The sequence below is a fragment of the Schistocerca americana genome, chromosome 3, assembly GCF_021461395.2.
Source record: "Schistocerca americana isolate TAMUIC-IGC-003095 chromosome 3, iqSchAmer2.1, whole genome shotgun sequence".
NCBI lineage: Eukaryota > Metazoa > Arthropoda > Insecta > Orthoptera > Acrididae > Schistocerca > Schistocerca americana.
In genome coordinates this window covers 775,861,718-775,884,164 of record NC_060121.1, presented here as the reverse complement: position 1 = coordinate 775,884,164, position 22,447 = coordinate 775,861,718, and the positions used below count along the sequence as shown (strand labels likewise).

Sequence of the window (22,447 nt, the reverse complement as noted above, 5' to 3'; positions counted from 1 at the left end):
TCTAATGATGGGAATGGTGGTGAGGGTCAGGGTGGAAAGGGGTGACATTTAAAGGGTGAATGTGGAACGTGTGGAACAATTTCATCCAGACTTGATACACATATAGATAGCTTGCTGTCTGTAAAAAGCACTGGCACATGACATGCATAATACTCCTATGTAGGAGGATGGATATGGGAACAAGGTGATTTTAGTATCTGACAATGACTTGGATTATCTGCCAAATGTGAATATCAATTTGGAGGACAAATCAGAGACACTCCGGCTTAGCAGCTCTATTATATCTTATTCCTGTAGGGAGTGTTACCACTGAAGATGTGGTATTGGGCTCGTCTGCTGAAGCAAGAGTATTGGTAAATACTGCAGCCCTGCACTTGTCCAGCTGTTCTCTCATTCTTCTGAAGCCTTTGATTTGAGCCTATGATAATAGAGTGACTAATCATGCCTGTGTTTACATTTTTTATTTGGATTGTTCCCTGGACTGTTTGCGCACGCTTTGACACTTCTATTATGCTCTAGAATTTGCTCTTGGGTAGCTCCATCATTGTTGGCCACAGGAACTGGCTGACTGTTCCAATGAACTTTGTATGAACGCCAGTGTGAATGATCATACTGAGTAAGGTGGCACAGTTGTTAGCACCCTGTACTCGCATTCGATAGGATGACGTTTCAACCCACGTCCGGCCATTCTGATTTTCCATGATTTCCCTAAATCACTTCAGGCCAATGCCAGGATGGCTCCTTTGAAGGGGCATGGCTGATTTCCTTCCCCCTCCTTCCCTAATCTGATGAGACCAATGACCTCGCTGTTTGGTCCCTCCCCCAAATTATCTGACCAACCAATCAACCAATGATCATAAATTGTATTCTTCTTATTCCAAGTAGGACAGAAATGTGGTGATGAGGACACTCTGATCTATGTCTATATCCATACTCTGCAAACCACCACAAAGTGCATGGTAGAGGGTTCATCCTATTGTACCAGTACACTGTTCAGTAATGACCTTGCAGACGATACAGTAATAACCTCAGATAGGTTTCTTTGCATTCCATTCACATATGTAGCGTAGGAGGAATGGTTATTTGAATTCTTCTGTGCATGCCGTAATTATTCTAATCTTGTCATCACGATTCCTATGTATGGGATACATAAGGGGTTGTAGTATATTCCTAGAGTCATCATTTAAAGCTGGTTCTTGAAACTTTATTAGTAGATTTTTTCAGGATAGTATACGTCTATCTTCAAGAATATGCTAGTTCAGTTTCTTCAGCATCTCTGTGACACTCTCTCATGGGCAAAACAAACCTATGACCATTTGTGCTGCCCTTTTCTGTATATGTTCAATATCCCCTGTTAGTCCTATTTGGTACAGGTCCCACACACTATAGCAATATTCTAGAATGGGTGACATGAGTGATCTGTAAGCAATCTCCTTTGTAGACTGATTGCACTTCCCCATTATTCTACCAATAAACTGAACTCTACCACATCCCTATGAAGTGTTGTACCAAGGTATTTGTACGAGTTGGCCAACTCCAAAAGTGACTCTTTGGTATTATAGTTAAAGGATACTACATCTTTTCGTTCCGTGAAATGCACAAGTTTACATTTATGAACATTTAAAGCAAGTTGCCAATGTTTACACCACTTTGAAATCTTATCAAGACCTGACTGAATATTTATGCAGCTTCTTTGAGACAGTACTTCATTATGGATAACTGCATCATCTGTAAAATGTCTGAGGTTATTACTGTATTGTCTTCAAGGTCATTAATGTACAGTGTGAAGTGCAAGGGTTCCAACACACTTCCCTGGGGCACACTCGAAGTTGCTTTTACAACTGACAATGACTCTCCATCCAAGAGACCAAGCTATGTCCTCCCCACCAAAAAGTTCTCAGTCCTGTCACAAATTTTGCTTGACACCCCATATGATCAAACTTTTGGCAATAAACACAGGTGTGTTATTGAGTCGAATGCTTTTCAGAAATCAAGAAATGCATCTACTTGTCTACCTTGATCCAAAGTTTTCAGAATTTCATGTGAGAAAAGGGTGAGTTGGGTTTCACATGACCGATGTTTTCAGAATCCATGCCAACAGGCATTGAGGAGGTCATTCTGTTCAAGATGCCTCTTTATGTTTGAGCTCAGAATATGTTCTAAGATTCTGCAAAAAATTGATGTCTCATGATGAACCTATTCACTGTAAAGCAGTATCCCAAGTTTCTAAAGTTATGGCAGCAGCAGTCACAGTTGCAGCAGCAACAGTTGCAGCAATAGCAAGGAAAAAAGTGAGAATTCTAACAGCAGCAGCAGGAATTACTGAAAAGGCAACAACAGTCTGCAGCTGCATCATTACATCCCCCTCAACCATTTGCTTACTTCGAAAAGGCAAACAAGAATTGGGAGGTCTATTTATGTCATTTTATTCTTCACTGCAAGGCAAGTCACATAACAGACCCTGAATGTCAGAGAGCACTCTTACTTCTAGTAATAAACTGTACAAAGTAATGCAGAAACTATGCCCTATGTCTGACCACAATACAGGGTGTTTCATAAAGGACTTTACAGCATTAAAAATTCATTTAAATTAATTCACAGTACCTACAGAGGTGATTTCAGTGTCAATTTGTAGGGAAATATACCACGTCTCATGTAGTTCGCTAGTGTCGAATCACATCATAAGGAGCACTAGCGGCAGTTGCATTAAAAATGGCTGCCTACACTGGACCCCGAGTGAGCTAGCTGTGTGTTTTGGTTTGAAGAATCAAAGTTGGCAACAACAGGTCAGCATAATTTCCACATAAAGTATGCTAAAGATCCTCCTAGTAGGCCTACAATTTATAAGCGGCATAAATGTCTTGTATAAACAAGGTGCTCGGTAAGACATGGGAAATCATCAGGTCAACCAAGCACATCTGACGATGTCTTTGAGCAAGTGTGACACCATTTTGTCAACAACCCTACAAAATCAACCTCACATACATTTTGTGAACTGCAAATCCCACATATGACTGTTTAGCATGTGTTGAGAAACTCTTTGCATTTGAAACCGTACTGATTGACAATCATACAAGCAATAAAAGACACTGATAAAATTGCTCACAAGAACTTCTGTGCGGATACGTTAAATCTATGGGAAATGGGAATATGGATAACTGTATACGCAACAAACTGTTCCCATAAATGTGTATACATACATATATTTCAGCACAAAGAAAGATACATGTGTACACTGTACAAGGTACAAAGGCTGACTAGCACATTAACATGGTGGCTCGTCAGAGCAGTTAGAGTTCAAAAATCTTGCTTTAGATGGTCGATGTGACCTATTGACGCTACACAGCCCCCCTCCCCCTCCCCCACCTCCCTGCAGTACGGAGTACGGCCTTGAGACCTGACGGGAGGTCCTGTGGGCATCAGTGTCAGAGTGAGTAGTGCGAGGTGGCAGGCGCATGACTGGAAGCTCCATGTCAGTCAGGCCAGCATGCAAAGGCGCAGTGACGGGTTGCAGGTCCACATCGTAATCAGACAGTCAGCAGGGGCAGACAAGGCGTCAGGCCGGCCCGGGAGTAGAGATGTAGGGAGGGGTGCGGCCATCGAGTGTGCCTGCCCCTAATGCAGATCGAGCAGTCCGAGGAGATGAATGCACTATCTTGACATCTAGTTCCTTGTTGAGCGTCGAGTCTGCAGTGTCTGTAAGGAGCACGAGCACACGGTCGTCAAACGCGACAATCAACATGTTGTCGACGCAGTTAGATGGTACATTGCAGCGCAAGTTGAAAGTCAGGGAGCAAGTCTCTCCAGTTGATGAAACGTCATCAAAACCTGCACATGGGGTTGATGACAACATGCATGGGTAACCTGTCAATGCGGTGATGAATCATCAGAAGGAGAAGACCCTACCATGGGATGAGCTAACTCATTATCCGGCTCGGCAGTGGAAAATTTGTCCGGATGGTCCAACTGGGATGGCAGAGGAGTTGTCCTTGTATAAAGGAGGTAGCTTCGGCAGATGGCCGGGGGAGGGGGGGGGGCAACGAGGGTGGCCTTGTATAAAGGAGGTAGCTTCGGCAGATGGCCGGGGGGGGGGGGGGGGGGGGGGCAACGAGGGTGGCTTCGACATATCTTGGAAGGCTTGCTGTCGCATGGTAGGATAGGCTGTCCTGTAACTCGTCACTACTGGTGTGGGCATGTTACTAGCAAACACGTCCCGAACAACAGCCTGTTGCAATGTCCTTGATGAGTCACAGAAGCAAGAGACGCGGCAGGCACGGTCAATACCGTGGGAACGAACGGTGCGTGAGGTAGGCCCGTAAACTGAACTAGAGGTTAAAGGCACAGTACTTAAATTGTCCACCTCGGGAACGACAGGAAGGCCAGTGTGGCAGGCGCAGACAGTACTGCGGCAGTGTGGCAGGCGCAGACAGTACTGCGGAAGGAGCGAGCGGCTGTATGGTTGGAATCGGGGCTTCCCGTGAGTGAAGGGTGGAGGAGGGGGGGGGGGGGGGGTTTGGTACTTGGTATGGCAACAACGAGAGTTTTCTGTGCACTTCTGAGATGCATCCTGTGTGGTAGGACCATAAATCAAAGCTGAAACCTGCTGGCGGTCACATTGTCGTGGTATGACGTTCCTGGATGGCGAAGTGCCATCGGGTGTGCTCGAAGCCATGTGGTAGAGAAATTTGGTGATGGATCTGGTGGTTGAGCCTGGTGAAATTGATGTGCAAAAATTTCCATTATTAAATTGTGAGGAAGACAAAACTGGCATAAATTGATAGCAGTTGACTGCATGTGTGTTTTGGATGAATGGCGGCATTGCACTCAGCACTACTGTAACCGACCTTGCAAAGCACATGTGTGAATTTGGGTCCCTTTGAACGCTACACAAGCGACTGATCGTTACACGATTTTGGAAATTGTCCACTTCATGTGCATGTTGGCATGCACAGTCTGCCGACACGAAACCGGAGTCAATTGTTTGAGGTAATGGCGTAACACTCAGGCGTTGTAGAGCTGCAAAGTTTGAGGTTAACTTTGTTGGAGATCGCGAGTGACTGTCCGTTAGCGGCAAAACAACCATTGGCAGGGGATTGGAGTGGCCTGGTAGTAGTAGTTGAGTCTCCAAATCCTCATATAAAACGTCGGGTGAGGCAGCCATGGCATCGAACGTAAAACCTCTTGATTCCACACAGCTGGCGCGGAAGTCGCAGAAGACGTAGAAACTTCAGCGTCACCAATATGGGTGATTGGGAATACGGATAACTGTATATGCAACAAACTGTTCCCATAAATGTCTATACATACATATATTTCAGCACAAAGAAAGATACACATGTACACTCTACAATTTTACAAAGGCTGACTAGCACATTAACATGGCGGCTCATCAGAGCAGTTAGAGTTCAAAGATCATGCTTTAGATGGTCGATGTGACCTGTCAACGCCACAAATCCATTACATGAAAATGAACATTTCTTGGGCAAAATCATATTTTCTTATGAATAGACTTCTCACTTAAATGGCAAGGTTAACACACATAACTGTAGGATTTGGGGCAGTGAAAGTCCACTTCAAACATTGAAACATGTTTGTGATAGCCCTAAACTGAAAGTTTTTTGTGCATTGAGCAAGAACAAAGTGTACAGCCCTTTTTTTCGGTTAGAGAATGATAAATGGGATAGTGTACCTGGATATGTTACAACAATTTTTGATACCACAGATCAATGAGGATGACCAAGAACGAAATGTTGAAATGTTTACTTCATGCAATATGATGCACCACCCCACTACCTGGCTGACATCCTGGATTTTCTCATTGACCACTTTGCAAGTCAATGGATTGGCCGTGATGCACGCATGGCCCCCACATTTCCCAGACCTGACACCGCTTGATTTTTTTTATTTTTTTTAAATCTATTTTTATTTTTTTATTTATTTTTTTCCCACAAGGATATCCTGTTTGTACCTCCTGTGCTGGCTTTTCTACCTGAACTTAGAACAAGAATTTACGCTGCCACTGAACAAGTTACACCTGCAATGCTACAGTGAGTTTTGAAAGAAATTGACTTCCAATGGGATGTGTGCAGCATAACCAACAGAGGCCACATACAACATCTTTAGTTTAAAGTAAAAAAAAAACTTGATGTGTTTCCCTACAATAAAGTTGTGAAGTCCTTTTTGAAATGCCCTATAGTTTGAGCCTTACTGATGTTTGTAGTCTGCTGTATGATTATTACGGTCACCAGACCCATGTAGTTTGCAGCTAGGCACACATTTAATCAATGTGTTAAGCAGTGTAAGTAAAAACTGTATAACAGCATGGATTGCTGACTTCCAAGGTTTAATATGCAATTATGATTTTTCCTGTAAAAAGTGTGGTGCATCATATACAGAATCATTAATCCATGATGTTGTTATACATCTAACTACTGACAGAGAAATTAGTGTGTAGACATTAGAGTCATCTGATCCACCCCTGAAAAAATTGCCAAGGCTCATGAAGTAACAGCATGAGTGCAAGCTATGTTTCTCAGTACTTCAGGTGCTATCTTTCATGCTAGTATAGTCACTATCACTGACTGACTGAAGGCAACCAAACAGTATCATCTGATTTACTGAGCACCTGATTTTGCAGAACTCCTGTCCACCACCCTCATCACTGGTAGTCGTGCACAAACGGAAGCTCTTCCTTTGCTGTCCATATGTCTCAAAATGAGTGGAACCTTGTACAAAAGTTCCCTCCATGACATTATCAAAGAGTCCCACAAATGTTAGTGCAATGAAATTATCTCCAGGTTGTGGCCCAAGGGATCAAGGATGTCACTGCCCACTCCATAATGTCACCTGTTTTGCATACCACAAACTGGAGCATCTAGCAAGTGTCTGTCCTGGCCACTGGGTGATGAAAACAACACAACAAGAGCCACCATCATGCTGCACAATATTTTGCCAGAGCCAATAGCAGCAGCAGCTGGGATGCAGAAGTTCATGCAGGAACTGGAACTTATTGGAGCAGTGGCGGAATTCCAATTCAACAAAGGCGCGGCAGTCTCTTGCGTTTAAAGTGAACACATACTGGCATATCAGTTCCCCATAGCTGTGGCATCCTCAGCATAATATGTTGACATACACTGAAGTTTCAAAGAAACTGGTATAGGCATGCATATTCAAATGCAGAGATATGTGAACAGGCAGAATACGGCGCTGTGGTCAGCAACACCTATACTAGACAACAAGTGTCTGGCACAGTTGTTAGATCAGTTACTGCTGCTACAATTGCAGGTTATCAAGATTTAAGTGAGTTTGAATGTGATGTTATAGTTGGTGCATGAAGGATCGGACACAGGATCTCCAAGGTAGCGATGAAGTGGAGATTTTCCCGTACGACCATTTCATAGGTGTTCCGCAAATATTAGAAATCCAGTAGAACATCAAATCTCCAACATCGCTGTGGCCAGAAAAAGGTCCTGCAAGAACGGGACCAATGATGACTGAAGAGAATTGTTCAGCATGACAGAAGTGCAGCCCTTCCACAAATTGCTACAGATTTCAATCCTGTGCCATCAACAATGTCAGTGTGTGAACCATTCAATGAAACATCATCGATATGGGCTTTCGGAGCCGAAGGCCTGTTCGTGTACCCTTGTTGACTGCAGGACACAAAGCATTACACCTTGCCTGGGCCCGTTAATATTGACATTGGACTGACGATGACTGGAAACGTGTTGCCTGGTCAGAGGAGTCTCATTTCAAGTTGTGTCGAGCAAATGGACATGTACAGATATGGAGATAACCTCATAAATCCATGGACCCTGCATGTCATTATGGGACTGTTCAAGCTGGTGGAGGTTCTGTAAGAGTGTGGGGCATGTGCAGTTGGAGTGATAAGGGACCCCTGATGTGTCTAGATATGACTCTGATAGGTGGTATGTACGTAAGCATCATGTCTGATCACCAGCATCCATTCACATCTATTGTGCATTCTGATTGACTTGGGGAATTTCAGCAGGACAATGCAACTCCCCACACATCCAGAATTGCTACAGAGTGGCTCCAGGAACACTTTCCTGAGTTTAAACACTTCCATTGGCCACCAAATTCCCCAGAAATAAACATTTTTCAGCATATCTGGGATGACTTGCAATGTGCTGTTCAGAAGAGCTCCCCCCCTTGTACTCTTATGGATTTATGGACAGCTCTGCAGGATTCATGGTGGCCATTTCCTCCAGCACTACTTCAGACATTAGTCGAGTCCACGCCACATCATGTTGCGGCACTTCTGCGTGCTCGTGGGGGCCCTACACAATATTAGGCGGGTGTACCACTTTTTTGGGTCTTTGGTATACAATGGATGGTCAATGTCACTGTGTGGTCAGATTACATAGCCCAAGCCAAATACAAAAATATTTGTTTGGGAACAAACCCTGCTGGTAGTAAACTCTTGATCTAGGTGCTTCTGCATTTTTTAGTTTTCAAATTCAAGACCAAGTAAATCCAGTTTCAACTGATTTTCATTTAAAAGAACTTGATACATTATGTACACAGTTTAAGCAACTGTTTGAACCTAAATTAGGTTGTGTAACAGACTTTCAAACCCACATACCTGTAGAGCCATGTGTGAACTGGATAGATTGTAAAGTATGGGGGTAGTATACCCAGTATCATCTAGCCAATGGGCAACATCCATGATAGTAAAGACATCAAATGCATTACTCATCATTTGTGATCATAACGGAGGAATTGTTGGATAAATTAATTGGGTGCTACTATTTTTCCAAGATAGATCTCAGCAATACCTTTCTTCATTTACCTGTAGATGATCAGACAAAACATTTTTTAATCATTAATAACCCATTTGGCATGTTTCACCTCCCACAGTATTTCATAGATACGTTGAGCAGCTCATCCAAGTATCTCCATTGTGTTATGTATGTAAATGAGTTGCTAGTTACCTGCAAAATCTACAGATGTTGTTTGAGCAGCTTCAGTCCCATAGGCTGCCTTTTTGCCTCACGAAATGTAGTTTCTTTGAACCAAATGTAAAGTATGTAGATATACATTAGGTAAAAAGAACTCACATCCATACAGGATCATGTGGATGCAATCAATAATTTACCAGCTCCCAAGAACCTTAACCCCTTAATACCTGAAAATGTTTCTTCATGGGAGAACACAATTAAAGTTTGTGTCTCTAGAAGTACCCAAAACTCCCAGGAGATGGCAGCACTTGTCAGAAGTATTGGTAGCTTCATGTAGAATCTGCTCCTGCTGGCACTGGCACTTGAAAACAGTTACCTTTCCACTTGTTAGTGTCGCATTGGTATGACGTGAATTCTTGACATCTGGTGTTAAGGGGTTAAGGAATTACAGTTTTACCTGATCAGAGTTAATTATTATGTGAAATTTATTCCCAAAGCAGCCTAGATTTCCTATCTGCCTGATTAAATGCACAAAAAGTAGTTAAATTTGTGTGGTCAGAGGTGAGCCACAGAGCATTCTTACAACTTAAAAAAGAGCCTTAGATTGGTCTCTTGTTTAGCAATGTTCAGTCCAGGAAAATGTTTAACACTGACAACTGATGCCTTAGATTGTGGCACTGGAGCAATACTGTCTCATAAATATGCCTGTGGTACAACAGGCCATTGCATTTGCATCTAAAAAAAATTGCAAGTGGCCCAGCAAAATTACTCCCAAATAGAGAAAAAGGCATTGGCTATTACACATGGTGTCAAGAAGTTTCACATAGATCTCTGTGTTACTAAGTGTCTCCTAATCTTCTATGACAAGCCCATCATTTTGCTATTTGACCCTCAGTTGGGGTTACCCAGTAAGACAGTACAGTGGCTCCAATGGTAGATAGTGTTCCTTAGTAAATATATCTCTGCTTGTTTGTTCTACTGGTCTCTGGGCCACTGCCAGTGCAAGTATTCATAAGCCATGCTCTACCCACACTGAATAGCATGGAAAAGTGACACAGAAAATAAATGAGAGTGGCTATAAATTTAGCCAGTGTCATATTCTATGCCTTTGTCATTGTTGTACTGATGAGAGTTCTGATAACATTATATCTCCATTGGTTGGTGGGGTGGAGGTGAGAAGAAGGTGACAATAAAAAGCCTATGCTCAATAAATTGAGTTTAAAATTTAGCTTCCATAGCTGTCAAATGAGGACCCGCTTCAATTTCTTGTACTGTTAGGGATTTTTCAATGGTAGAAGGACTGGAACCAGGTGCATATGGCTTTGTGAGGTCAGTTGAGAAGGTAATTGAATGAGAAGTGGTGGCTCCAAAGACTGAAAAGCTGACACCAGCTGAGTGAGCAGTTGGCTGACCCCATGTCTCTGCTTACTACTTCCAAATGATACTGTAACGTGGAGGATGACATGGCAGTGGCCAGCATTATGTGTTTCTCTGGGTCTGATTGTGGAGTTACCTTTTTTTGGCTATGATACACTGATGCATAGTGCATATTGACAGTTCGCCAAATTTTTTTATGTAAATACACTACTGTTTGTAAAAAGGAAACACTCAGAAGCAGTGGTCTGCAACATGCCATGATACGAGGATGTGTAGAACAGCAAAACCACAATAAGTGATTTAAATGGCAGAGAGGTGGAATGCATGTAGTTCCAGAAGTTTCCTCTTTTGTGTAACTGCACAAGTCAATGTTACACAATGCTCATTCAGTACAGAGCCGTCATATGAAGTGGAAATGTCTAACCAAGTGCCACTATGGCCCGCTAATGTCACATGATGGAGTATCGGCATGTGAGTGCATTCAAACGGGTCAGAATAATTGGTCTCTGGGAGGCAGGTCTGTCGTTCTGTGACATTGTGGCTGATACAGGGCATGCTGCTTGAACAGTGAGGTGTATGTGGAACCATTGGAGAGAAGAGGGCCGTACACATTGCCGACAGGGTGCTGGATGACACAGTGTCACAAAAGCACAAGATTGCCTTCATCTTGTCCACTTGGCCATAATGCTCAGAACAGCTTTGTCTACAATGTTGGCATGACGTTTGACCAGTGCAACAGATGTGGACATGTCTGTGGTAATGCCCTCTTCTGTGGGCTGGATGGGTGGCACGCAAGCCATTGCGTTGGCTTCCATTGACCAGAACCCACCAATGCTGTAGACTGAAATGGGCACATGAACACCATCACTGACATCCTGAGCAGCAAAATGCAGTGTTTTCAGATGAGTTCTGCTGCAACTTGCCCTACAGTGATGGCAGCATGCGCATTCAACACCACCGTGGTGAACGCAATATGGCGGACTATTTTGTTGAGCAGCATGGTAGACGAATACCAAGTGTGATGGTTTGGGCAACTGTTTCCTGTAAAATGCGATCTCGTTTCCTATGTCTTGAGGGCAATCTGAACAGTTACCACAATTTTAGGGAGGTTTTTCAGGTTGAGCACTGCCCTTCCTGCAGGCCATTCCACATAACATATTCAGCAGAACAATGCCCTGTTGCATGTGGCGAGGAGTGTGCAAGACTTCTTCGAAGAATGACGGTTACCACTCTTCTCTGGCCTGCCCGTTCATTGACATGTCGCCCGTTGAACATGTCTTGGATGCAATTGGTCAGAAACTCATTTCTTCAGCTCCTCCTGCAACCAAAGCTGATGCTTTCTCAGCATGCCTAGAAACTGTGCAGCAGAGTATTCCCCAGGAGCATATTCAGGTGCGCTTTGATTCTGTGCCATGACATCTTGTGGCTCTGATGGCAGCATGTGGCGGCACTGCTCCGTATTGAGTTTCCACAGTCAGATTGCATGTACAGGTCTGTAATGCTAACTGTTTACATAGTGTCATGTCCCTAATAAGTGGGAATAAGATTCATTGTGATCACATATCTTGGTCTTGGTGTTTCACTTTTCTCAAAGAGTAGTGTATAATTTTTGCTTCAAGTTGGATTACATGTCACATATTATGCAATTTTGTAAATGTAGTTTCTTATTAAGCTCACTCTCGGGACAAGAGCAATGCTGCCTAAAATATCAATTACTGTACAAAACAATGTTCCTTGATTTTCATGAGCTTGTTTCTATCATCTTAACATATTTTAATGTACTCACTTTTGTAGCACTATTGTGTAATATTAGAAATGTGGTGTTAATTTTTTTTTCTGCAGAGGCTCTCAAACAGTCAGCCTCAGAGCCAGTTGACACCACTGCGATCTCAGAGCAGCAAACTGGCAGATGAGAAGAACTTCAGCCTCTGCACAACGGCAAGCCCAGCCCCACCACCAGTGCTGTTGCGGGGATGTCCTACTCCTTCGAAGGCTGTTACTGCACCTACCTCGCAGACACCATTACCGGGAAAGTCAGCAGATACTTCTGTTGAATCTGTTGTTGAGCAGCTGGTACCTGAAAGAGATACAAATACCAGTGCTTCAGGTATAGCCAAAGGTATCATATTTTCTTGCTGCATATAATTTTTGATTGCCTGACTGCTTCGTACCAAACAGTGAATTTCTGTAGTCTGGTTTCAGAGAATGTATTACTGTAAGTTAAGGAGGAAAACACCATCCCTTTGTATAAATAAGGTTATCAGTTTAAATTAGGACTGCGTTATTTTCAGAGTTATGAAGCTGTCAACATATAAAGTCATACAAATAGAGTAGATGTTATACTGTTCTGTGCAACATTCATGCAATATTCACTATTTTGGTGTTACAGACTGAAGCACTGAGTGCTAACTAATAGATACCTTTGTCACTTTTACACAGTGTCATACTAGCAAGCCTCTGTAACATTCATGAGAAATATTAAAGTAATAACTGAGGTGACAAAAAGGCAACACATCTTTCCTTGCATGTTGCTGTTCATGAACCTTTTTGTGTTATTTTTCACTCAAAATTTTGGGTTCAGAATATTTACGATAAAGTGATCCGGAAGAAATCTTTTGCTCTGCAGTGGAGAATCCACTGTTCTTCAGACTCTGTCTTTTGTGGGCAACATTCATACCAGCTGACCATCTAGGCACCATGTAAACACTGTCTTGTCTGTTGTTACAAGATTGTAAAACTGTACTTCATTCACTTCTCACAAATATGCAACCAAAAATGCTTTGTCAATTTATTCCTTTCCCCAAAGAAGAGTTAGTGACCTTTATATAATACTGACCAGTGTGTATACGACCCGGGACAACCAGGAGATCCAGGAAAAACCCGGGAATTTTTTCATCCAGGAGAAAACCGGGAAAACCGAGGGATTTTTTAGAATTCCAGGAATTTTTCATTGTTTTATTTCTCTGTTAAATTTTTAATTTTGGCTAGTAAGAACCGATATTCTGTATCCTGATACTGTTATAACCTTTAATCACTAATAAATTGCGTGGATATACAAACGTATAAACAATAGCTGGTTACATGCTACCAATTCCGTATCGGTCATTCGACTGCCGTGCCGTGACATGCGGCTGGCGCCGTTTGTAGCTAGGTGGTGCTCCCGAGCTCAGCCGAGTTGCGGAGCACCTCTATCGCCGTTTGCACATACTGACGTGGCGGCACTCTTAAATGTCGTGGCACTGTCACAACACTTTTCCCCCCTTGAAAAAAAAACACTCACTTCCTGGGAGACACGGACAGTGCAGAGACATCCATGGCCTCTTGGGAGGCCCCAAGAAGATCCCGTGGAGAAACACGAGAGTACGGTCGAAAATGTCCAGGACGGAAGCCCGTGTGTGGAGCGTGCCTCCTGGACGAGATGATGGGTGAAAACTCCGGAGCAGCATCCATAGGTATCGTGGACCTGGGGGTGTGCTCCAGCGAGATGGGTCCCGGAGAAGGCGGCATCGTGACTGGGGCCGGTTCCGGCGGACTCGGAAGCGGTAGTGACGTCGGCTGCAGCAACACGCACAGGAGATCGGCAGCAGTGACAGGACTGGCTTCTCGGGCTGGTGGAGGTGAAAGCAGGGGCGGTGGCACCAGCGTGGCCACCACTCGTGGGCGCATCTGGTCGTAATGGTGAACAACCATGCCGTCGTCCGTACGTATTTCACAAAGCCGGTGGCCGCGAAGAGCCTTGACCACCCCTGGAATCCATTTAGGGCGAGATCCATACCCTTGTGCCCACACGTCGGCGCCCACCGAGTATTTTCCCGCACGAGGGGACACAGTACAAGGCCTGACAGGGTGAAGCAGGTGCAGTAGAGTGCGCGGTTGGCGGCCATGCAAGAGTTCAGCAGGGCTGCGATCACCCAGAGGCGTGAAGCGATAAGAACTCAGAAAATGCAACAGAGGGTCATCTGTGGAAAAATCACTAAGGAATTTTTTGATCTGGCTTTTGAAAGTGCGGTCAAGACGCTTGACCTCCCCATTCGATTGCGGATGGAAGGGCGGTGCTGTAACATGATGAATCCCGTGTCCAGTACAAGAATCACGGAAGGCCTGCGAAGAGAACTGAGGGCCATTGTCCGTGACGATCGTGGATGGAAGACCTTCTAGCGCAAAGATTTTGGACAAAGCCAGCGTCGTCGCCACAGTGGTGGGCGACGGACATCGAACAACAAATAGAAACTTCGAGAAGGCGTCAATCAACAGCAGCCAATAAGTGCCGAGGAAGGGGCCGGCAAAGTCAGCGTGCACCCGTTCCTATGGCTGTGCCGGGTCAGGCCATAGAGAGGGCATTGTACGGGGTGCAGCCAGTTGTTGAGCACACTGACCACATGCAGCGACCGTGTGGGCGATGTCCAAATCAATACTGGGCCAATAAACGTGCCTGTGGGCCAGGGACTTAGTCCGAGAAATCCCCCAATGGCCTTCATGCAACAGTTTGAGAACATCTTTGCGAAGAGAGGCTGGCACCACGACCCGTGGAGATGTGCCATCCGTGGCCAGAAGAACAACACCATCACGAACAGACAGACGAAGGCACAAGGCATGGTAGTTGCGAAGGGGATCCGATGCCCGGCCTTTGGTCCTGTCCGGCCAACCCCGTTGAATAAAACCGATCACCTGACGCAGGACCGGGTCCCGCGCAGTAGCCGACGCAACCTGCGAACCTGTAAGTGGAAAACCCTCGACCGCATGACGTTCTGCCTCATCAATGTGGAAACAGAGTAGTTCATCTCGATCGAAAACCGGGTCGGGGCCCATCGGCAAAAGCGACAACGCGTCAGCGTTGGCGTGCTGGGCCGTGGGACGATAGTGAATCTCATAGTGAAAATGAGACAAGTATAAGGCCCAACGTTGCAGGTGGTGAGCTGCCTTATCCAGAAGCGACACCGATGGGCTGAACAGAGAGACCAGTGGCTTGTGGTCGGTGATGAGGTGAAACTTAGAACCATACAAAAAAACGCTGAACTTTTTTAGAGCATAAGTGATAGCGAGCACCTCCTTTTCAATTTGAGAATAACGCCGTTGCACATCATTGAGGGTCTTGGAAGCATAGGCGATGAGTCGTTCCGACCCATCCTCATACCGATGGGTGAGAACAGCCCCTAGACCATACTGGGACGCGTCAGTCGCCAGAACCAAGTGCTGACCCGGACGGAATGTGGCAAGACAAGCCGCCGACTGCAAATGAGCCTTCAGGCAGACAAAAGCCTGCTCACACTCGTCGGAACAACAGAAAGGAACGTTTTTGCGTAACAGCTGATGCAGAGGATGAGCTACCGCCACCACGGATGGAATGAATTTGTGATAATAAGCAATCTTGCCTAGAAACGCCTGAAGTTCTTTTACCGTAGACGGCCGGGGTAGAGCGGTAATGGCCGCAACATGCTGACGTAGAGGACGTATACCCTCACGGGACAAGTGGAAACCAAGATACACGATGGAGGGTTGGAAGAACTGTGACTTGTCCAGATTGCACTTCAACCCAGCTGAATGCAGAACCCGAAACAGTGAACGCAAATTGCGAAGGTGCTCCTCAGTGGAGGCCCCCGTGACAACAATGTCATCCAGATAGTTTATGCAGCTGGGAACGGGAGCCGTGAGCTGTTCCAAAAACCGCTGAAAAATGGCCGGCGCACTAGCAACGCCAAACGGTAACCGCTGGTACTGATACAACCCACAAGGAGTGTTGATGATGAGAAATTCCTTGGAAGACGCATCCAACGGCAACTGATGGTACACCTCCGATAAGTCAAGTTTGGAAAAGAACTGGCCCCCAGCGAGCTTGGTAAATAACTCCTCAGGATGGGGAAGAGGATAAGTGTCAATGAGGCTCTAAGCGTTGACAGTGGCTTTAAAATCACCACACAATCGCAGACTCCCATTTGGTTTAGAAACCACCATGATTGGTGATGCCCATTCGCAGGAGGTAACAGGAAGGAGAATCCGTGAAGCTGTTAACCTGTCTATCTCAGCCTTGACAGGTGCATGCAATGCCACCGGAATAGGGCGTGCCCGGAAAAACTTATGGCGAGCTGTAGCTTTAAGAGTAATGTGGGCTTCAAAATCCTTGGCACGACCCAGACCAGCAGAGAACACGGACGAGAATTCAGAACACAATCCATCCAGCTGTTGATACGGAATATCCTCTGATATGAGGTGCACATCATCATCAATGGAGAACCCGAACAACTGGAAAGCATCATAACCGAACAGGTTTTCAGTGCCCACATGATCCACCACATAAAACGTGAGGGGCCGAACAACAGACTTGTAGGCAGTGGAAGCATCAAACTGGCCAACGATAGGAATTTTCTGTTTATTATAAGTTCTCAGATTTCGCGTAACTGGAGACAAGGGAGGGGAGGCCAACTCCAAATACGTGCGAGAATTAATGAAAGTTACTGCAGAACCAGTGTCCACTTGCATGCGAATGTCTTTATCCAGAACACGAACAGTAACAAACAACTTATTTGTTTGAGAAAGCACACAGTTAACATCCATGTCCGATGCCTCGTCCTCGTCGACAGGAACTTTAGGGGACTGACAACACAGAAGCAATGTGGCCGTTTTTCCTACATGAATTACACGTGGCCCAACGTTTTGGACACGCGGCCCTGTCATGCTGTACGAAACAACGTGGACAAGAAGGAAGTGCGGAACGAACCTGTTTCTGTGGTTGCTGTTTTCACTGCGAGCGTTGTGGCCCAACGTGACATTGTTGACGCGAGTGAACCGCCGTCACATCGTCAGTCCCCTGGGAAACAGGCAAATTGTCCATGTCGAAAGTGGTCTGTATAGCGCCTACATCACACCACGCATCTATTTGCGCACCAGCAGCGTGAGACACTTCAAAAGATTGAGCGATGCTTAGAACTTCCGACAACGACGGGTTTGGCAGTTGTAAGGCACGTTGCCGAACTTCTTTATCAGGAGCAAGCCGTAGAATAGCATCCCTAACTGTTGAATCAGCATAAGACTCATGATGAGTGTCCGTAACAAACTGACATTTCCTACTCAGACCGTGTAGTTCCGCCGCCCAAGCCCGGTAAGATTGATGGGGCTGTTTACGACACCGGTAGAACGCCATGCGGGCGGCAACGACGTGGGTGTTTTTTCGGTAATAGTTAGACAATAAGTCACACATTTCTTGGAAGGACAGAGAGGCAGGTTCCCGCAGCGGGGCTAACTGAGATAGCAGCTGATAGATCCGTGGGAAAATCCAAGATAGAAATAACGACTTACACATAGGAGTGTCGACAACGCTGAAAGCCAAGAAGTGTTGCTGCAAACGCTTCTCATAATCCTCCCAGTCTTCAGCGGCCTCGTCATAAGGAGGGAACGGAGGCGGAGAAGAGGAAGACAGACGATGAGTAAGCGACATTGACAACGCCCGAATATCAGCTGTCAGCTGTGTTTGCTGTTCAATGAGCGCTTGCATATGTCTGCCCCGACGCGAACACACAAATCCACAACGCAGGAACAAAAATATCCCATCCTCGTCACCAAAAAGTGTTATAAGCTTTAATCACTAGTAAATTGCGTGGATATACAAACGTAGAAACAATAGCTGGTTACATGCTACCAATTCCGTATCGGCCATTTGACTGCCGTGCCGTGACATGCGGCCGGCGCCGTTCGTAGCTAGGTGGCGCTCCCGCGCTCAGCCGAGTTGCGGAGCGCCTCTATCGCCGTTTGCGCGTACTGATGTGGCAGCACTCTTAAATGTCGTGGCACTGTCACAACAGATACAGCAGAATAATACTGCAGCAATAAAACATGAACGAGAGAAAAAACCGAAAATAAAACTTCAGTTGCAAAGGAAATGCGCCACAAACAACAAAACACAGTGCTCATACAAAGCATCTGCCAACAGCAAAATGTGCCAAAGGCTTTAGGACACTATGCAAATGCTGCTTCATAACAACAAACTGCCGCCAATGGGCGTGATGTCATAACTATATACATTAAATTCGTTCGAGTAGTTGTGAGCGGGCTCATGCACATGCGCAATTGAATCACATATGAGTGGTATCTTCTCTTGCTTGTGGCTACAGATTTATGGCTGTTAGCCGCATAAGCAGTAGCAGCAAGCATTCATGCGCAGCAGACCCGGTTCCAGGGAGTGGGGCAAACCGGGGTGTCTGCCCCAGGCAGCAATTTCACGAGGGGGGAGAGGTGCCAAATTCGTATTCTTGAGGAAAAAAACCTTGTTTCACAAAGTGCCTAGCATCCAGCGCACTTTGGTCTAACGATTATTCATATGATTTTGAAGCGCATCCACGTTGATTGTTTAACATTTTTAACGTATTCCTTGTTGATTTCTTAATAAATCATAAGTTGATTTTTGAATAGGTGCATAGTGTATGTGATGTCTCTGCCAGAGGAATCCCGGCCGCATATAGAAATAAACTTTCCTGTAGACAAAAGGGAGAATGAGTCTTGACACTGGCAGGAATAATTACAGAATTAGTAATGACAAGATTGCTTATTAGAATGAGGAAGGAGAAGAAACGGGGCATCACACAAATTATGGAAGAATGTGCCGATTCCAAATGTATACAAAAATTTCGTACTACTCCTTTTTGATCTCATGCTTGAGAAGCTGGAGCGTATGAATGAAATCTGAAACTATTTCCTAGCATAAAGTTTTTTGCCTTTATCATGCCTAATAGGCATTTGATATTGGTACTTCATGAATTATACTCTGTCGTGTTGACAAAAAGTGATCGTTTCTGCTGAAACAGTCTGTTTATTTGGTGTGTGTTACAGTTGCTACAATATTGGACAGGCCTATTTCATTTAATCTAGCAAACAGTGACAAAATAGACATAATCAGATCGAAAAATCACACCTGTCTTGGGTACTACCTGTATTAACAGCTTTTTCAATATTACACAACGACATTTCAATTTTTCATGTAGCAAAACATTTGATGAACTTTGATGAGGTAATAGTAGGAAAGCGCGCCATGTAAAGCTGTTGTTGTTGTTGTGGTCTTCAGTCCTGAGACTGGTTTGATGCAGCTCTCCATGCTACTCTATCCTGTGCAAGCTTTTTCATCTCCCAGTACCTACTGCAACCTACATCCTTCTGAATCTGCTTAGTGTATTCATCTCTTGGTCTCCCTCTACAATTTTTACCCTCCACGCTGCCCTCCAATACTAAATTGGTGATCCCTTGATGCCTCAGAACATGTCCTACCAACCGATCCCTTCTTCTGGTCAAGTTGTGCCACAAACTTCTCTTCTCCCCAATCCTATTCAATACTTCCTCATTAGTTATGTGATCTACCCATCTAATCTTCAGCATTCTTCTGTAGCACCACATTTCGAAAGCTTCTATTCTCTTCTTGTCCAAACTATTTATCGTCCATGTTTCACTTCCATACATGGCTACACTCCATACGAATACTTTCAGAAATGACTTCCTGACACTTAAATCAATACTGGATGTTAACAAATTTCTCTTCTTCAGAAACGCTTTCCTTGCCATTGCCAGCCTACATTTTATATCCTCTCTACTTCGACCATCATCAGTTATTTTGCTCCCCAAATAGCAAAACTCCTTTACTACTTTAAGTGCCTCATTTCCTAATCTAATTCCCTCAGCATCACCCGACTTAATTAGACTACATTCCATTATCCTTGTTTTGCTTTTGTTGATGTTCATCTTATATCCTCCTTTCAAGACACTGTCCATTCCATTCAACTGCTCTTCCAAGTCCTTTGCTGTCTCTGACAGAATTACAATGTCATCGGCGAACCTCAAAGTTTTTATTTCTTCTCCATGAATTTTAATACCTACCCCGAATTTTTCTTTTGTTTCCTTTACTGCTTGCTCAATATACAGATTGAACAACATCGGGGAGAGGCTACAACCCTGTCTTACTCCCTTCCCAACCACTGCTTCCCTTTCATGTCCCTCGACTCTTGTAACTGCCATCTGGTTTCTGTACAAATTGTAAATAGCCTTTCGCTCCCTGTATTTTACCCCTGCCACCTTCAGAATTTGAAAGAGAGTATTCCAGTCAACATTTTTAAAAGCTTTCTCTAAGTCTACAAATGCTAGAAACGTAGGTTTGCCTTTCCTTAATCTTTCTTCTAAGATAAGTCGTAAGGTCAGTATTGCCTCACGTGTTCCAGTGTTTCTACGGAATCCAAACTGATCTTCCCCGAGGTTGGCTTCTACTAGTTTTTCCATTCGTCTGTAAAGAATTCGTGTTAGTATTTTGCAGCTGTGACTTATTAAGCTGATAGTTCGGTAATTTTCACATCTGTCAACACCTGCTTTCTTTGGGATTGGAACTATTATATTCTTCTTGAAGTCTGAGGGTATTTCGCCTGTTTCATACATCTTGCTCACCAGATGGTAGAGTTTTGTCAGGACTGGCTCTCCCACGGCCGTCAGTAGTTCCAATGGAATATTGTCTACTCCGGGGGCCTTGTTTCGACTCAGGTCTTTCAGTGCTCTGTCAAACTCTTCACGCAGTATCGTATCTCCCATTTCATCTTAATCTACATCCTCTTCCATTTCCATAATATTGTCCTCAAGTACATCGCCCTTGTATAGACCCTCTATATACTCCTTCCACCTTTCTGCTTTCCCTTCTTTGCTTAGAACTGGGTTTCCATCTGAGCTCTTGATATTCATACAAGTCGTTCTCTTATCTCCAAAGGTCTCTTTAATTTTCCTGTAGGCGGTATCTATCTTACCCCTAGTGAGATAGGCCTCTACATCCTTACATTTGTCCTCTAGCCATCCCAGTTTAGCCATTTTGCACTTCCTTTCGATCTCATTTTTGAGACGTTTGTATTCCTTTTTGCCTGTTTCACTTATTGCATTTTTATATTTTCTCCTTTCATCAATTAAATTCAATATTTCTTCTGTTACCCAAGGATTTCTACTAGCCCTCGTCTTTTTACCTACTTGATCCTCTGCTGCCTTCACTACTTCATCCCTCAAAGCTATCCATTCTTCTTCTACTGTATTTATTTCCCCCATTCCTGTCAATTCTCCCTTATGCTCTCCCTGAATCTCTGTACAACCTCTGGTTCTTTCAGTTTATCCAGGTCCCATCTCCTTAAATTCCCACCTTTTTGCAGTTTCTTCAGTTTTAATCTACAGGTCATAACCAATAGATTGTGGTCAGAGTCCACATCTGCCCCTGGAAATGTCTTACAATTTAAAACCTGGTTCCTAAATCTCTGTCTTATCATTATATAATCTATCTGATACCTTTTAGTATCTCCAGGGTTCTTCCATGTATACAACCTTCTTTCATGATTCTTAAACCAAGTGTTAGTTATGATTATGTTGTGCTCTGTGCAAAATTCTACCAGGCGGCTTCCTCTTTCATTTCTGTCCCCCAATCCATATTCACCTACTATGTTTCCTTCTCTCCCTTTTCCTACACTCGAATTCCAGTCACCCATGACTATTAAATTTTCGTCTCCCTTCACAATCTGAATAATTTCTTTTATTTCATCATACATTTCTTCAATTTCTTTGTCATCTGCAGAGCTAGTTGGCATATAAACTTGTACTACTGTAGTAGGTGTGGGCTTCGTATCTATCTTGGCCACAACAATGCGTTCACTATGCTGTTTGTAGTAGCTTACCCGCATTCCTATTTTCCTATTCATTATTAAACCTACTCCTGCATTACCCCTATTTGATTTTGTGTTTATAACCCTGTAGTCACCTGACCAGAAGTCTTGTTCCTCCTGCCACCGAACTTCACTAATTCCCACTATATCTAACTTCAACCTATCCATTTCCCTTTTTAAATTTTCTAACCTACCTGCCCGATTAAGGGATCTGACATTCCACGCTCCGATCCGTAGAACGCCAGTTTTCTTTCTCCTGATAACGACATCCTCTTGAGTAGTCCCCGCCCGGAGATCCGAATGGGGGACTATTTTACCTCCGGAATATTTTACCCAAGAGGACGCCATCATCATGTAATCATACAGTAAAGCTGCATGCCCTCGGGAAAAATTACGGCTGTAGTTTCCCCTTGCTTTCAGCCGTTCGCAGTACCAGCACAGCAAGGCCGTTTTGGTTATTGTTACAAGGCCAGATCAGTCAATCATCCAGAC

General features: G+C 44.3%; 1 protein-coding gene across 4 annotated transcripts in view; it reads left to right on the top strand.

Annotated features, from left to right (window-relative positions):
* The window catches only part of LOC124606742 (ankyrin repeat and BTB/POZ domain-containing protein 2), a 651,374-nt gene that overhangs the window by 382,839 nt on the left and 246,088 nt on the right, over positions 1 to 22,447 (top strand). For 3 of the 4 annotated variants that reach the window (XM_047138777.1, XM_047138776.1, XM_047138774.1), the window contains one exon: positions 12,141 to 12,417. In XM_047138777.1, coding sequence (XP_046994733.1) covers positions 12,141 to 12,417 — 277 coding nt within the window. The remainder of the gene's footprint in view (positions 1 to 12,140; positions 12,418 to 22,447) is intronic. The other variant, XM_047138775.1, reaches the window with a different exon arrangement.